At 38.3% G+C, this 18484-nt stretch overlaps 1 protein-coding gene across 6 annotated transcripts in view; it reads left to right on the forward strand.

Annotated features, from left to right (window-relative positions):
* Positions 1-4377, forward strand: part of DDR2 (discoidin domain receptor tyrosine kinase 2) — a 206739-nt gene extending 202362 nt beyond the window's left edge. For 5 of the 6 annotated variants that reach the window (XM_031936799.1, XM_031936802.1, XM_031936800.1 and 2 more), the window contains 2 exons: positions 806-955; positions 2136-2438. In XM_031936799.1, coding sequence (XP_031792659.1) covers positions 806-955; positions 2136-2276 — 291 coding nt within the window. In that variant the 3' untranslated portion in view covers positions 2277-2438. Of the gene's footprint in view, positions 1-805; positions 956-2135 lie in introns of all 6 variants that reach the window. The other variant, XM_031936797.1, reaches the window with a different exon arrangement.
* The last annotated feature ends 14107 nt before the right edge of the window (positions 4378-18484 follow it).

Genomic DNA, 18484 nt, shown 5'->3' on the forward strand with positions numbered 1-18484 from the left:
TCTATCTATCTTGGTAAGTGATTAGATATGGAGGAAGTAAAAGAGGAATGGAAAGTTCTGAATGACTGATAGGATTGTCGCAACCTCAACAGAAATGAGGAAGGGATGGGTTTAGAGAGGTAAAATAATGAGTTACAGTTTAGTCAGGTTGAGTTTAAAGTTACTTATAAAACAAGCAGTTGGAGATACTCAAAGGGCCATCAGTTCATACAAGGAGGAAATGAGGGCTACATATAGAGATGATGGTATCATTGTGAAAAGTTGGGAATTGAATCCATGGTAATTGATGAAATCATCAAAAAGGATGTAGAGAAAAAAGAAGGGGGCTAATTGCAAGCCTTGAAGAATAAAATATCTATGTTTAGAGGGAAGAATATGATAAAGCATAATTGGGCTTTAAAGAAGGGTTGATGTTTTCTAACAGTTAGATGATTGACATCTTGTTACAATTTTGTTTTCTTGAACAATCTTTTAACAATAAATTGGAGAATCATGCATCTTTGAGTGCTGTTTAATCTTTATAGAGTTTGACCCTCAAAGGAAGTAAGCTTCCCAGGTATAGTCTGAACTGAATAATAAGGGTGGGAAAATCACTTTTAAATGTTGCAGAACTCCATGAAAGCATATCTAATATGAGAAGCTCCCACTTTAAGAATCTCACAGAACTCTGGCTTTGATAATGGTTGTTTACCTCTAGAGGTGAGGGAAGGTGTGAAAGCCAAAGCATTACTCCCTTTGAGGAGTGTGTGGAGGAAGGTTATCCTGAATTTCTCTCTTTTTTCCTTCTCTTTTCACATCTAATTAGGGCAAGTTCACCACAGCAAGTGATGTATGGGCTTTTGGGGTGACGCTGTGGGAGACCTTCACTTTTTGCCAGGAGCAGCCGTATTCCCAACTGTCAGATGAACAAGTCATCGAGAATACTGGAGAATTCTTCCGAGACCAAGGGCGGCAGGTAGGGTAAACTGAGGAGGGATGGATGAGAATATGTGAGCTTCTGGTGAAGGAAAAAGAAGAAAGCCCTGCTTCAGTACATACATGCAGACACACATGCATATATGTATGTATGTGTATATGCATATTTCACACATGTGTTTGTAGACAAATAACTGTATTTCAATGTAAGAATTATAAAAGTTCATAGAACTAAGAAAAGGTCTTAGATGCCATTTTAGCCCAACTCTCCTATTTTACAAGTGAGAAAAATGAGGCCCGTGCCACATAGGTAATAAATAATAGAGCTGAAATTTGAATCCCTACCATAGGACTCCAAATCCAGGATTTATTTCAATGAAATAAGTACAGGGAGAAAGGCAAAGTATGAGAAGAGTGTGGAGGTGGAGATTCCTTCTGGCTGGAGTGAGGGATGGAGGAAGACTGGCAGAGAAACTGAGTCTTGAAGGTTGGCTGGGACTTGGACAGATGGAGGAGGAAGATGTTACAGGTAGAGGAAGCAGTGTCAAAGGGGAGTGAAGGCAAGAAAATGTCAGGTGTGTTTGGGAATAGGGAATCTCAGTCAAATCTTAGTATAGGAGAAGGGGAGTACACCAGTTAAGCAGAAAGGCAGCCATGTTGGGGAGTCTGAATCTGCTCTGCAGGTTATGAAAAGTTATTGATATTTTCTGAGAAGGAAAATGACAGTCAAATTCTGAGTAACTCAGGCAGATAATAACTCTATACCCTATGGTTGTTGTTCAATTATATCCAATTTGCTGTGACTTCGTGGACCATACTGTCCATGAGGTTTTCTTGACAAAGACACTGGAGTGTTTTGCCATTTCCTGTTCCACTGGATTAAGAAAAACAGAGATTAAATGATTTGTCCAGGATTATACAGCTAATAGGTATCTGGGACTGGGTTTGAATTTAGGTGTTCCTGACTCTAGATTCAGTGCTCTATCCACTGAGTCATTTAGCTGCCTATTACTCTTATGGCCTCAGTGGCTTTGCCAGTCCTTAGCTATGCTGGGGCAATACCTATTTAGATATCAAATTTTGGAAAATGAGGAGAATGTTTAAACATGAATACAACTATGTCTCCAGCGCTCCCCACCCCAGGCTTTAAACATTTTATTTTCCTTTCAACTTTCTCTGTAATTTCCTCACTTTTGTTGTCTATTTGTCTGTTTCCAAAGACATATCTCCCACAGCCTGCAATTTGCCCTGATCCTGTTTATAAGCTGATGCTCAGTTGCTGGAGAAGAGACACCAAAAATCGCCCCTCATTTCAAGAAATCCACCTTCTGCTTCTCCAACAAGGAAATGGAGAGGAGTGACGCTGTCAACTCTGGAGCACCTCTGATGGTCCCCAATCCTCCCCTTAAAACCCACCACTTTTCCAAATCTAAGCCACTTCACTTGGACTTTTAATGGATCCTGGGAGGCGGAGGTTTCTTTGTTTTCCTCCTTTTTTATTTTTTACATTAAAGAGCCAAAAAAGAAAAAAAAAGTCTAGATCAGAGGGAATCTTGGGAAAAAGAAAAAGAAATCTTATCTGACACATGGGAGTTGGATGACAAAGGCTAGAAAATTCAAATAATTTATAAATGTTAAATATGCTTGTTTATAAATGTGCAAATTCTGTGATTTATTTTCTGAGTTCCCATTTTTAATAACTGATTAACAAATCAGAACAGAGAAAGACTTGAAGGATACTGATATTGTGGGGAATGCTGTGGGGATGTGTTTAAGCCAGAAGTTTGAGTGAAGTATTAGATCATGTGATAATGGCCTTTGAGTTCTAATGAGACTTCTCCCATAAACTCATTAGTTAACTTGGGTCAGTAAGTGAATGTTTCTTCACAGCATTCTCATATATAGGAATGGTTCTGATAGCATACTTGTGAACACACACTCACAAACACATAACATACACAGACAAAGAGACACAAAAACACAAGCACACATACACACACCCCAGTGAGGACCCCAGGTCCTATGGTGATAGAGGTTCTCTTCCCACAAGAGTCACTGGAAAATATCAGCATGGTAGGAAAAATCCAAGGGGAATCAGGCAGGTAAGAGAATTTGCTGTAGGTGAAGTATCCTTTGCCAAAAAGGGAGAGTAGGAAGTTGCAAGTAAAGAGGGTTGGTGAATGTAATCTCTACAGTGTGAAACAGCTATTTTTAGTTCCAATAGGAGCTCCTGGACACTATCTTTCTCTACAGTTTATTTAAGTATATTCAGATTTGGCTTTCCCCAAGGAAGGACTTAATTTTAAGTAAGATTTAAGGCATATCTTGGAGTAGTAGATTATGGCTGAACTGTTGTTGTAGAATTTTAGCTACGGAAGGAGATTTGGAAATCATTTGGTCCAAGTTCCAGGGAGCTATTAGAGGTGGGATCCCAGTCACCATTTCCTGGGAAAGTTGTGAGCTGATATTTGGCATTCTGGTTCTTTATTCATTGAATTCCTCATTTGCTGTGGATTCCTTTTATGGATAGAGCTTCTTTTAGACTTTTAGAAAGTGGCACTTATCTGAAGCAGTACAATGGGAAATATGCTTTATTCTCTTCTTTACAGTGTCTCTGAAACCTTGTTGGACTTGGTATAGCCAGCAGGAAATGAATCTCCATTGGACAATTGGGTTATTATTTAAATTATCTAAACTTTGTGTTATAATGATCTCAGAGGTGACTCTGGATATTCACAAACCCCAGACTCTTCAACCCAACAGAAAAACTTTCAACTAAGAATACTAGGAGAGACATAAAGAATTTCAGTTGAGCTATATAATTGGGAAGGGACAGTAGGGGGTTTTCTCCAGGGTGATGAATTTTGGAAGGAACCAGAAACATTTCCCCAGAATACACTTTCTCCCTATCCCACCCCCAGGAATAAGATTGCAGGTGAGATAATCCCTACCTAGCCCACTCTCAAAGACCTGCTTTATCCTAATGCTTTCTCTCAAGATTGGCCACAACTTGCCCTCAGGCCAACTCTTCCCACTTCTCCAGTAGCAAGCCTATCCTTTAGCCACACAAAAACCTCTTGTCTTCTGGAAGCACTTCTATTCCCTGCAGCTGTATTCCATGTGAACTTCTTTTTTTTTTGCCCTAGGCCTCCCAACGACTTAATTACTGCTCTGGATTTCAGAACATATTTTCCAAGCCAAGGAGCCAAGCCACTGTCTCACAGCTCCAGCCACCCTCTATATCCACTTCAAACAATCCTTTAAGGTTCTGATTCCTTTCCCCAAGTCAGTTTTCAGAACCACTACCGGGGCAAACTTGAAGATTGAAATCCTAGGTTCTCTGCTTTAATCTATTGCCCCTAAAAAAGGTACCTATTTTCTGTCTCAGCTTTCATGTGACCAGGTTCATAAGGTTTTTTCCTTCCTTCCTTCCTTCCTTCCTTCCTTCCTTCCTTCCTTCCTTCCTTCCTTCCTTCCTTCCTTCCTTCCTTCCTTCCTTCCTTCCTTCCTTCCTTCCTTCCTTCCTTCCTTCCTTCCTCCCTCCCTCCCTCCCTCCCTTCCTCCTTCCCATTCTTCCTTTTCACTCTTCCTTTCTCTCCTTGATCTGCAGCAATTTACCTAATGATAATTTTGTTCACTAAAGTGCCTCTATAAAAATTCATCTTTGAAGTTAGCTTATTTTGTCTGGATTGGTCTGGCCCTAGCTCAAAGAAAAAAGAAAAAAAATATTTCTGAGGTCTGTCAAATTGATTCAAACTGGTAGTTTGCATGTAGTAGTAGGTGCTTAATGAAAGTTTGTTAAATTGAAATATGAAACAGATCACCAAACACTCTTCCTTCTTTTTAGGGGTGAGAGTTTGATTTTCCAATATTTAGGCTTAGGAATGAAGATAAAGTTCCAATTAGTAAGTAATAGCATCCAAATAGCAAGTAAATCAAAGAGTGATGGAAACTCAGAATTGGAAGGAACCTTGGAAGCTACTGAATTACCTCTATCATATTTCCCAAAGGGGTCATCCTATCTGTACCTGAAGACATGTAGTAACAAGGACACCTTTAGTATGAAGGCTCATAAATCATCATTAAATTAATCATCAAGCATTTTAAAAGTACTTTCTATATTCATCTGACACTGTGGTAGATTCTGGAGATATAAATATAAAAGTAAAACACTTTCTACCATCAGAGAGTTTACATTCTACTGAGAGGACTTAACATGTTCATAGATAAGTAAATATAGACATAAGCAAAATAAGAACGTTCACAGTCTACAATCAGAGAATTTATAAGAACAATGGATTGAAAGTAGGGAACTACCCTACACAATGTTGCACATGGTATCAGTTTTAAGAGTAGACAACTGGTTATAAGATTCATTTCTTTAACTAGAAGTGGCCAGTATAAAATCATTGAGAAAAGAAACGGATGTTTGGGGGAACATGAAAATCTCTTTATTTCTGTGTAGAGTCAATTCTCATGTTCAGACAGGCTGGGGCATCTCTCTATGGAGGCAAAACTTCTGCACATTTCAAATCCAAGTTGTATAAAGAGCTATAATCAAACTTAGAAAGTTCACTCTAAATGAAAAGAATGATCCAAAGTAGAAGACTCAGTGGGGAAAGAGGAGAAGCTAAAGTTGTTATAAATGATGAAGAAAGGTTGTAATGTAATGTAGACTACAGAGTGCTGAGAGTGGGGCAGGAGGTTGAGATTGGCAAGAAGAGAGGGGACAGACTCAAAGAGTAGGGAGAGAGGGAGAGAGGGAGGGAGGGAGAGAGAGAGAGAGAAAGAGAGAGAGAGAAAGAAAGAGATTGAGATACTATATAAAGTAAGTTAGGACAGAAGTGAAGGGTGAGTCTTTTCTGGGATTCGATACTAAATGGCACAAATGAGTGTATAAAAGACAAGAAAAGAATGATGAAGGAATAAAGGACAGCATGAAATGAGGGGAATTCTTGAATGATTAAAAAAAAAAAAAAACCGTGATCTGCCACCAGAGGGTAGCATTGTCCTACAACAGAAGAAAAAAGGGCCTTCTGAGGCACTCAGCTCTGGAATTTACCCATTGAAGAAGGAGTAGAAAGAGTAGGTCTAAGAAAAACTAGTGATTTTTCAGTCTCTTAATAACCCATATTCTGTCCACTGACTTCTGACTTTTAGCTTGGCATGTTGATGCTAGATACATGTCTGGGGATACTGATTTGGAAGGGATTGTTGTACTAGATTCTAGTTCCACAGACCAGGTAAACAGAGACACAATGAAAATGCTATAGTGATGACTGGACCTTCCAACCTCAAGAAGAATAGATAGGGTGATGTTCTAAATATCCTGCTAGCTTTAAGGTCCTCTAACTTTAATTTTTTTCTTTGGCCATCCTTTTTCATGGCTCAATTCCACCAAGGCACGAAAAGTGAAACTTTCTTGCAGATACTTATTACCATCATAGTTAAGTAAGACTGTGTCATTGCCAGGAGAACACAAGTCAGTTACATGTGACCTCTGTCATGTATCAGGAAACTCAGCTGCAAGATTTCATTGGAAAGTCCTGGTCTAAGCAGAGCTATTTGATATGGGAGTCTAGAACATCATTCTTTAGTCACATACTCTCTTTTGTCCTTCATTATTCCACTTATCCTATTGGCCAATCCTGAGGAGGCATTGTGGATATGACCATTTCCATTCTTGCCACCAGTAGGAAAGTTCAGTGGTAGGCTTATTCAAATAGTGCCCCTTTTAAGGAAAGACATTCAGTGGTACAGGTTATCAAAAAGCTATGAGTTTTATATGAATATAGTTTTCTCATTTTTCTTCAGAAACTGAAATCCTTCAGATAGGAAGTTTATTGAGCATAGAGACATATGAGCTCTTCTCTTGCATCTGTCCCAGAAATTTTACCAACTTCCCTCATCGCTCCAACACTCAGAGTGGTCACTCACAGTCAAACTGTTGAAATCATTGTTTTGAGTCAGAAAAGATTGTAACCTTTGCTGAGAATTATTTAACTGATTTAGGAAATATTTGTGTGTACAGAGTTTATGTGCCACGTATGAACATGTTTTTTCATTAGGACTTGTAAAAGTGCAGGCTTTTCCCATGACCGACAAGGGAGTAAGATGTTTTAGATATCAGTGATGCGAGGGTAGTCCACATGTTTGGGTAAAAGAGAGGATGGAGATGAAGATGTTCCAAGTAAAGAAATATATTGAAAAGAAACAGCATCTGTGTTGTGCAAAACCACAAATGAGAAGATAAAAAATTAAGAATCTGATTACTCAGAAAAAAGAACAGGATTATGATTGAGCAAGGTCACTAGAAGTCTGTTTCTAAGTATAATTTGTAGTCCATAATCTTATAATAGACAATCCAAACCCTTTCCTTTAAGCAGATTTCTTTGAATGTGCATGATTCTCTTAATGTTACTGAAATATTTGCATCCTGCTTCACCTGGAAAGATATCTCTGAATTGTAATTTAAGTGTTTTTGTAGAAACATTTGAATGTTATTTCCTCTTAGTAAACATTCTTGGAATCCTGAATTGGAAGGTAAAAAGGAACAAGTTGCTAATGGTGGGTTAATTTTTTACACTGCAAACTCAGCTGCTACAAATGTTCCACCACTCTAACATTGATGATAAGGTGGTATATAGTTGTTTTGTTGCTGTGATTTTCTTAGCCCTTGATGCCTTGTGATTTAGTCCTGTTTGAATGTGGTAAGGGAAATTCTGTCCAGGTGCAATTCTGCTGAATGCTAGAGGGAACATTTTAAATCCAGAGATGCCTTATAATAGGTAGATTGTTTCTTTTAATCAATAAGCAGACTATTAAAATTCTGGTTCTTAATGATCTAGAAGATTAGGGATAGATTAAACTTTTTAAAAGACATGTAAACAACCTCAGGGAGAAATGACTTGTTTCTTGTATGTTGGCTGAAAGATGAAGACCTTTATTATTGGTTCCCTTAATAAGAGTCCATTAAATAGTCCTTCAGTGTAATTGTGGAGAGATAACAAGAGGATTTAAATCAGTGTTCTACAACAATGAGTGAAAAGAACATACTGAAGCAGCATTAGACATAGCTCCTCTTCTTTTTCTATCTACCACACATGCGTCCAATAGCTTATCTTCAGAAAAGAAGGAAAATTTCATCTTTCTTTCTATACATTACCAACATGGATAGAAGTACTGGATTCATAAGTAGCCTAACAACTACTATGCAATAACCAGATTCTGTTGAAAAAGCCTAGTGCTGAAGTATTAGAATCACAATGTAATTCTGCAAGAGCTGCTTCAAATTCATAGGATCATAGATTTAAATATCAAATTAAATGGAAGTTAGAAATGAGGAGAGTAGGTCTGTTGGAGCTGAAAGGGAGTAAAAAAAAAGTCATAAATTCCAACTAAATACATGGAGCAAAATCTACAGAAAATAAGGAATTTTTATTCCCTTGAATATTCTCTTAAATCTTAAAGGAAGGGTTAGAAAGATAAAAATATTGCCCAAACCAGGATAGTACAGAATTCTAATACATGACATCAGTTTCCCTTCTTTTGTGCATTCACTAATGGTTCTAAATCTATAATATTCAATTTGTGGCAATATGTCGTCTGCTAATAGATTTGACCAATATATTCATTTGCTACCCCAAGACTCCAAGTGCAGAATCCAGATTCTTTGGTCCTAAACCTGGGCCTTTCATAAAAATCTAATTAGCATCTTCTTCCATCATTCTTGAGAACTTCTTTACAGCACTTTCTGAGAGGGAGAATACTATCAGGTCCAAAAAGTTGCAGAAGGCAGGCTGATATGAATTTTTAGTTAAAGCAATCTGAATACAAAAGGATTTAAGAGATGTCTGAGAATGCAGGAAGGTCTCAAATAATGATGTTCAAAGAAATGTTATGTTCTTAATATAGAAGTTTAGAAATAATTGACAGCTGGGACAATGCCTATTCAACAAACTCTTGTAGTTTGTCTGGTCCACTCTGGTACAATTTTCTTTTTTAGGGTTATTTTCTTCTTTTCTTACTCCCTCGTTGGGTAATCTTTTTGTGGAGAACTTGGGTCTCTAAAGCAGAGTGGTACATTTCTCTCGAGGACAGCGAATATCTGTGCCCTGTTCTGTCCCTCCTAACAGCTCAGAGGACACTATGTCCTATTGAGTGCTGATGAATAGCAAACTGATTTAATCTCCGTTTATAGCTATCATACTCATTCCAAAATAGAATATATACAAATTCTCTGTATCTGAAAAAAAAGAGACGTGATACCCATTGTATATTTTCTTTTCTTCCTTATTTATTCTCTGTAAGTCCGTCTATCAGATGATAAAAATGTAAATAATAATGATTAAAGAAATATGCTGCTGATGGAGCCTTTTTAAAAACAACTACTACTACTGTGTAAGAAGAACCAGCCCTGGGTTTTGGCCTTTGGAAGGGTTAAGCAGGACCTTTGAAGTGGAGATTGGGATGTGGGAGTGGGGACAAGGGGACATTTATCATCATCGTTGTTTTTATAAAAGCTGTAAACACTAGTTTCTACACATGAACAAGAACATTGTGATCTCAGAGATTTTGTTGTTCTGTAGACTTGACCAACCTTATTAACTCAGCACCAATCAGCCATAATAGAGATGAAAATGCAATGTCTTTGCAGTAAGACAAACACTTCTTAATAACAGAATGGTCATAGAATGGATGGGGAGGGGCAATTTTTGTTTTAGACTTGATATACAGAATTCCCCGAGCTCAGTTTCACACCTACACACACTGCCTCCATATATCTACCTCCACAAGAAATAAAAATAATTGCTCAGAACAAGCAGAATAGAGGATCAACTTTTCTTTTTATTATTAAAGTTTTTTATTTTCAAAATATATGAACAGCTAACTTTTCAACATTGATCCTTGCATACCCTTGTGTTCCAAATTTTCCCCTCCTTCCATCACCCCTTCTCCTAGATGGCAAGTAGTATACAATATATGTTATACATGTTAAATTATATATTAAATCCAATATATGTAAACATATTTGTACAATTATCTTGCTGCATAAGAAAGATCAGATCAAAAAGGAAAGAAAATGAATAAGAAAACAAAATGCAAATGAACAACAACAAAAAGTGAGAATGTTATATTATGATCCACACTTAGTTCCACACAGTCCTCTCTTTGGATGTAGATGGCTCTCTTCATCACAAGATCATTGAAACTGACCTCAATCATTTTGTTGTCGGAAAGAGTCCTGTCCATCAGAATTGATTGTCCTATAATATTATTGTTGCTGTGAACAATGTTCTCTTGGTTCTGCTCATTTCACTTAGTATCAGTTCATGTAAGTCTCCCCAGGCCTCTCTAAAATCATTCTGCTGATTATGTCTTATAGAAATAATATTTCATAAAATTCATATACCATAACTTATCTAGCCATTCTCTAATTGATGGGCATCCATTCAGTTTCCAGTTTCTTGCTACTACAAAAAGGGCTGCCACAAACATTTTTGCATATGTGGGTTCCTTTCCCTCCTTTAAGATCTCTTTGGAATATAAACCCAGTAGAAATACTGCTGGATCAAAGGATATGCACAGTTTGATAACTTTTTGAGCATAGTTCCAAATTGCTCTCCAGAGTGGTTGGCTTATTTCACAACTCCACCAACAATGTATTAGTGTCCCAATTTTCCCACATTCTCTGGTTGGCTTATTTCACAACTCCACCAACAATGTATTAGTGTCCCAATTTTCCCACATTCTCTGCAATATTTGTCATTATCTTTTCCTGTCATTTTAGCCAATCTGAGAGGTATATACTAGTATCTCGGAATTGTCTTAATTTGCATTTCTCTGATCAATAGTGATTTAGAGCACTTTTCATAAGACTAAATGTAATAAGCTGAAACTGAGCAGATGCACTTGGACAGCCAAGCATTTAAGGCTAATTACTTATTATAATACTCTATTAGCATATGCTTGGAAAATGGCCTGCCCCACTATTCTGTGCTGGCTTGATCTGTTGGTGTATAGAGAGATTTGGAGGAGGTATTAAAGGGTGGAGTAAGACAAGTGAGTGTGACTCCTGGCGGAGTGAGGAAGAGGAGATTCCTGTGTCCATTCCTCTCATTTCAACCAAGAATAAAGACCAAGGATTTTTGCTTATCCTGACTCCAGCTGATTCTAAAGTATCCAGGGTGTTAACTTGATTCCCACAATTGGCGCCCAACGTGTGGACCAAGGACCCTACTTTCTGAATATAGTGAGCTCTGCAGGATACAAGTCCAACAAAATTGTCAAAGTGGAGTTAATACTCCAATCACCTGTGACCCAACTAACAGGTGTAGGTTCTTATGCAGACATTTCAGTACAGATTAATTACTCTATAGCAGCATATGAGCAAATTGCTGCTGCTGCTATCAAAGCATGGGTTTCTCTCCACAATAAAAACAACAAGATGGAGGTCTTCACAAAAAATTGCACAAGGACCAAATGAACACTTTGCTGATTTTGTGGGACGTTTGCAGACAGCTATCATATGAACTAATGGTGAAAATGCAGTAACAGGCATTTTGATAAGGCAACTTGCTAAAGAAAATGCTAATAAGGTTTGTAGAAGAATTATACTAGGACTACACAATGATGCTCCTTTAGAGGAGATCATAAGATGCTGTGCCACAGTGAGCACAAATGCCTTTTATAGCCAGGCTATGATGCAGACTTCACAAGATCCCAACATGGGAAGACAGGGTCCCTTCTGGCAAAGAACTTCCAGAGAGACTTGTCAATGCTTTCAGTGTGGTAAAGTAGGGCATCTGAAAGCTCAATATTGGCATAGAGAAAGAGTAAGAAAACAGGGTGGGAGGACAAGATCCAATATCCCATGGCTTGCAACAGAGGCTTCCATTGGGCCTCAGAATGTAGACTGATTCAGGGAAACGGGATGAGGAGCATGCTGGGCCTTATAAAAGATATTAATGGACAGTTTTGCCATAGGGAATGAAAAATAGCCCTACTATGTGTCAAATGTATATCACTGCTGCTCTTACTCTAGTAAGAAAAACACTTCCAAAAGCAATGTTATTACATTACATGGATGATATATTGGGATGTGCACCTGAGGAACAAATGTTAGAAGCATGTCTACAAAAGACCATGGAAACACTAAGGAACTACAAATTGCACATAGCTCCAGAAAAAATTAAAAGACATGCTCCTTTTCAATATTTAGGATATGAAGTATATCCTAAGTGCTTACAGTCCAAAAACTTTCCTTAAGAACAGAGAAGCTAAACACTTTAAATGACTTTCAGGAATTGATAGGAGATATCCAATGGATGCGTCCAGTGTTAGGCTTGACTACCTATCAATTGCAACCATTATATGACATTTTAAGGGGAGACAGTGCTTTAAAATCACCATGTTGCCTTACAAAAGAAGCTCAAGAGGCTTTGAAAGAAGTTGAACTGGCTTTATCCAATGTGATTGAAAGAGTCACTCAAAAACCCTTGGAAATATCAGTTTTGCTATACAAAAGGCACCCACAGCAGTCCTTCATCAAAAAGACAGTGTGATAGAGTGGGTGAACCTCCCAGCACAACCAGAACAAAGCCTTACACCCTACCCAGTGCTTGTGGCTAGAATTTTATTAAAGGCCATTAAGTGAGCAGTACAATTATCTGGGACAAGACCTGACAAGATATACACCTTTTATACCAATACACAAATTAATGTGTGCTGTGAGACCATTCCAGAGTGGTAAATTTTATTAGTCATGGCTCCAAATTTTACACATGAGTCTCCATTAAAAATAACCAGACTATTACATAATTGGTGATGGATTCTTGAAGAAAAAATTTCTAAAGTTCCTCTTAAAGGACCAACTATCTTTACAGATGCATCCAAACATAATATTTGTGCTGTGTGCCCTCATGACTTAACTATAAAGAGAGTAGTCAGAATTCCTTTTCAGTCCACTCAGCAGAATGAATTGTATGCGATCATTCTAGCTCTTACTTATTATCCAGGAGACATAATATAATATCTGATTCAGTCTATTCGTTAGGTGTGGTACAAAGAATTGCCACAGCCCAAATAAAATTTGTAGCCTCTAATATATATCAGCTCTCTAAGAAACTTCAAGAGCAAGTGAGAAAGCATCCAGATAAGATTTATATTTTGCATGTCCACTCTCATAGTGGACTTCCAGGTCCCATTTTTGATGGTAATTCAAAGGCAGATAGCCTTCTAACTATGTTGGTCAATACTCCTTTATTCCAAGAAGCCCAGAAATCTCATTCTAAATATCATCAGGCTGCTCGAGCTTTACGTTTACAATTCCTTTCCACGCTCCTACACTGCCTCCAGGGATGAACCCTCGTGGTTTGAGACCCAATGAAATCTGGTAAATGGATGTGACCCATTATAAATCTTTTGGTTGCCTGTCTTTTATCCATGTTGTGGTAGACACCTTTTCAGGATTCAGTTTTGCAATATCAGCAGCAAAAGAGACAGCCCAAGTGGTCACTGAATTCCTCATACAAGCATTTGCCATTATGGGTGTGCCATAAGCAATAAAAACAGACAATGGTCCTGCATATACTTCAAACATTTTGCGCACTTTTGTGCACAGTATAAGATTTTACACACCACTGCCATACCTTTTAATCCTCAAGGACAGGCAATAGTAGAGAGGAGAAACAGAGACATTAAGATGCTCCTCCAAAAACAAAAGAAAGGAGGAGCCATAGGTAACCCTAGAGAACTTCTACATCTAGCTCTTTATACTATTAACTTCTTGATTTTTGACAAAGATGCACTAGCTCCAGCAGACAGGTTTTATAACCCACTGGAAGGGTAGTGTCCAGTGCGAGCAGCTCCATTATCTTTAGATAATCGCCAGGTCATGTGGAGAGACCCAGAAAATGGTGAATGGAAGGGACCAAATAGGTTAACTGTTTGGGGGAGAGAGTTTGCTTATATCTCTATAGATGGAGAAGGAATCAGCCAAAGAGCCGTATTTGCCTTGTCCATTAGAGAGAGACAGAGCAGATGCTTGAAACAAAGGAGAAGACCCAGAAACATCTGGTGGTTCCATCACTGACTGTGCCCACCACTGAATGAGCATGACAATTATGGTGTTTGACTCATGGCCATCAAAAATTGTTGGACTTGAAAACCCTCAGGAATCATTGGATTCTCTAAGACATGATAAGATTTTTGTAGGACTTGAAAACCCTTAGGAATCATTGGATTCTCTAAGACATGATAAGACTATTACAGGACTTGAAAGCCCTCAGGAATCATTGGATTTTCTGAGAAATGATAAGACTGTTGCAGGACTTTAAAATCTGCAGGAATCATTGGATTCCCTAATATATAAAAAGACTGTTGCAGGACTTCAAAACCTTGCAGGGGATTCCCTGACACGTGAAGCAATGGACAATAGATTGGTTTTGGACTATCTCTTGGCTGCTAAAGAAGGTGTATGTGTGACTGTTGTTTACATACTCTCCTTCTAGGACATCTGGAAATGTTTTACAACACCATGTTGATTCATATCGTTTGTTATATCACTACTTGCATGTACAATTCATGTTTGTTGCACCACATTGAGCCTGCACCAGCTGTGGGGAGAGTCACCACTAATAGCCTGTGTAATATTGCTATGTGCTTGTGTAATACCTCCCATGCTGATGGGTTTGTATGTATCTGCTTCTAATAAGACCCTTCAGCGCAGAAACCTGCTATCAATCCCCACTTCCCTTTGGTGCTTTGCATCTCCCTTCCTGAGATGTCAGGGAGGATGTGATCATCTCCTTTTTGGTGTTTTCACCTCCTTTCCTGAGAAGTCAGGGAGGGCATGACCAACTGTGTTCTAAAACAAAAGAAAACGGGAGATGTAATGGGCTGAAACTGAGCAGATTCACTTGGACAGCCGAGCACTTAAGGGTATTTACTTATTGGACCACACTCTAATAGCATATGCTTGGAAAATGGCCAGCCCCACTATTCTGTGCTGGCTTGATCTGTTGGTGTATAGAGAGATTTGGAGGAGGGATTTGAGGGTGGAGTAAGACAAGTGAGTGTGACTCCTGGCAGAGTGAGGAAGAGGAGATTCCTATGTCCATTCCTCTCATTTCGACCAAGAATAAAGAACAAGGATTTTTGCTTATAATGACTCGGGCTGATTTTAAAGTATCCATGGTGTTAATTCAGTCCCAACAACTAGAAATTGTTTTAATTTCTTCATCTGAAAACTGTCTGTTCTTATCCTTTGATCATTTAGAGGATCAACTTTGTAGAGCTACAGTTATGATCAGGGATGAAATCCAGGGAGGACAATTCATTTCTTCTTACTCCTAGTTCTTAAAAGAACCATTTTCCCCCTGAGAAATTTAAGATATTTAGCTAAAGACCATAATCAAATAGAAACAAATGTGGGGAACAGAATGATAGACCCTGAGAACAAAATGGGATTTCCTTAGGGATATATGTTTCATTTAGAAGTAATTGGTCAATTTCCTTTCTTGCTTGAATAACCTGAATTAAAAAGGTAGTGCATTCCTTGGCTACAGAAGTAGTAGTTGTTGGTCAAAAAAGGTGCATTACAGGAATAGTCATAAAAGCATTTAGGAGAGAATATGAAAGCTTCCATTCTGCTTTTATTCTGCTAAGGGAGCATGTGAGCTGGCTTCAATTGAACAAAGGGACCGATTAGTTTCAGAGAGGTCTGAGATGGGAAAGGACAGCTTCCCTGTTAATGGGGAATAGTTGGGATTCCATCTTGGCTATTCTGTAGCAACACCGAAGTTTGTGTTTTCAAGAAGAGGGTATGGTAGTATAATAGAAGAGAAAACTTTCCCAGTAGCAACTGAAAATCACAAGCAATGTGATAAATCAATTCCCTGGGAATCTATTAAGCAAAGTATTGTTAAATTATTACAGCTTTCTTTTATCTAGCTTGGCATCAAGAAAGAAAAAGGTAGCAGAAACAGAATTATAGGTCTGAAAAATAAATCCCTTCATCCTTGTATCATATTTGGCAAATAGTCATCCAGACTTTGCTTTGAAGACCCCCAGAGAAGGCAAATTGATACCTCCTGAGCCAAGCTGTACAGCCACTATTGATTAACTCTTACCTGACTTCAGTCCTAAATTTGGCACTTTGAAACTCCCCCTCATTATTCCTAGTTCTAAGGCTAAGTTAAATAAGTCCTTCAAATAATGAGACAATTATGATGCCCTATTGTCTCACACTTTTATCTTACCTCCATACCCTATTCCCAACCTCCTCTTCTCTAGAATAAAAATCTACCTTCATTCCTAGTGCCCAGTACTAGTAAATATTTGATAAATGATACTTTATCAGTCAATAAACATTTATTGAGTACCTATTATATATCAGACAGTGTTAAATACTAGGAATATAAACACAAAACAATAACAACAAAATTCACAATCCCAGCCTTTAAGGAATTTACAATCTAATTGTAGATTAGATTATAATTGTGCATTAGATTATAACTGTGTAGTAGATTGTGTATCTAAAGCTAAATTGTGCAAAGCACTTTGCATTTTGTCTCATCTGAGCCTTCACAATCACTCCTGGAGAGACAGCTGCTTTAAATATTAGTCCAATATTTAGAGAAAGAGAATAAAAAGAGAACTGGAAAATTGGGGGGTGGGGTGGGATGGAATGCCTTTGACATGTAAGACATAGTGAAATCTGGGAAGGTTCAGATGACCGGAATAAATTAAGCAACACAATTTACACAATATCATCAAGATCATGAACTTTGAAACACTTAAAAAAAAAATTGATGGAATGATAAAGGGAGCCATGCTGAAGCATGTTACTCATTTCCAGTCTAAGGATGGCCTCAAGGGAAGTGCTTTTAAGGTTTGCAAAGTTCTAGATTGTGAGGTAGGTACTGCTATTTTCCTTATTTACAATTGAAGGAACTGAGGCAAATGGGTCAAGATTTGCCAAGAGTTAGGCAGCTGCTAAAGTGTGGGGATGTAGAATTTGAACTCAGATCTTCTTGATTCAACCAACAATCTATCCATTGTAATCCCTCGAAGTCTCAATCTGACATCTATACAGTACCCACTATTTATATAGTGTGTATATATGTATATATATATATATGTGTGTGTGTGTGTGTGTGTGTGTGTGTCTGACGTCTATATAGTACCCACTATTTATTATAGTGCTTTTTTTTTTAAAACAAATATTACCTCATTTGTTTCTCACAATCACTTCCGGAGGTAGGTGCTATTATTATCTGTTGGTGTTTTTTCTTCTTTAAAATATAATAATAGGATTCTCTCTGAGAGAAACCAGGTTTCTCAGGGAGGTTTTCTGGAGGCAGCCTTAGTATCAGTTAATCACTCCAAATATAGCCAAGTGCTAAAAGTTCAGATCTTTTATTGTGTCCTTCAATATAGCCTGGTTAGCTCAGGCCTACTTCTCTGCTTGGTTCCAAAAGCTCCACCTGGATGTCTCCAAATCCAAAGGTTTGTCCTTCCGAATCCAGCCAGCACCAAGGTAGAAGATACAATGAATCTCTCTTGCCTCAAAGATAGGGCTTGTAGGCTTCCTCGCAGAGTGCTCCTCTCCAACCCAAATAACTCTTTCGAGTGGCTCACTGGAGCTGTGTTTATGCTACTTCTCTGAGAGTGGGATTGTGGGATATCTCCCAGCATGCTCTCTGGCCCTAAGAACTTCAAGGGAGGTGTGAATTCCGGTATCTCTTTCTAAGCCCTGAAATCTCCCAAACATGTGAACTCCAATGAGTACTTAAATACTTCTTGCTTCTACGAGCTCTCTAACGGTGTGAGCACAAACATCGTTTTCTATCAGTCGTACTTAGTACCTTGTTTCAAGTTCTGGCCCAAAATATCTCCTTCTAAGATCAAATCAATCATACTGAACCATGCTAAATTAGATAATTATTGTCTCTATCAACTCTAATGGCTTAACAATTTGTAAAGATTCCAACAATTATCCCCATTTTCCATATGGGGAAATTGAGGCAAACAGGTTAAAGGACTTGTCCAGGATAATATAGTTAAGTGTCTGAGGCTGGATTTGAATTCCGGTCTTCCTGATTCCAATCCATTGAGCCACCTGATGTCTATTTGTTACAAAGCTTTTTTTTTTTAATTAAAAGAAGAGTACTTGAAATTGGAAAAAATATAATATTTATATCTTTAAAAAAAAATGTATTAAGGGAAACAATCTCTGAGAATGTGGAAGCGGCAGCTGAGTCCGCCTCTCCCTGACGTCACCACGCCCAGCTCCTTTGACACATCTAGCCCAGGAAGCTCGGCTGTAGGGATGCTCTTTAACTCCGCCCACTGCCCTGTCCCTGCGCAGCCGCACTCATCCTGCTTGGACCTCCAGCAGCTAGGTGGCAGAGTGGATAAAACCTTGGTCTGAAATTCAGCCTTAGACATTTACTTAAGCGCGTTTGCTTCAGTTTCCTCATCTGCAAAATAAGCTGGAGAAGGAAATGGTAAATCGCTCCAGCCTGTTTGCCAAATGCAGAAAAGACCCAACAATTACCTCATCTTT

This window comes from Sarcophilus harrisii, chromosome 4 (genome assembly GCF_902635505.1).
Source record: "Sarcophilus harrisii chromosome 4, mSarHar1.11, whole genome shotgun sequence".
Classification (NCBI taxonomy): Eukaryota; Metazoa; Chordata; class Mammalia; order Dasyuromorphia; family Dasyuridae; genus Sarcophilus; species Sarcophilus harrisii.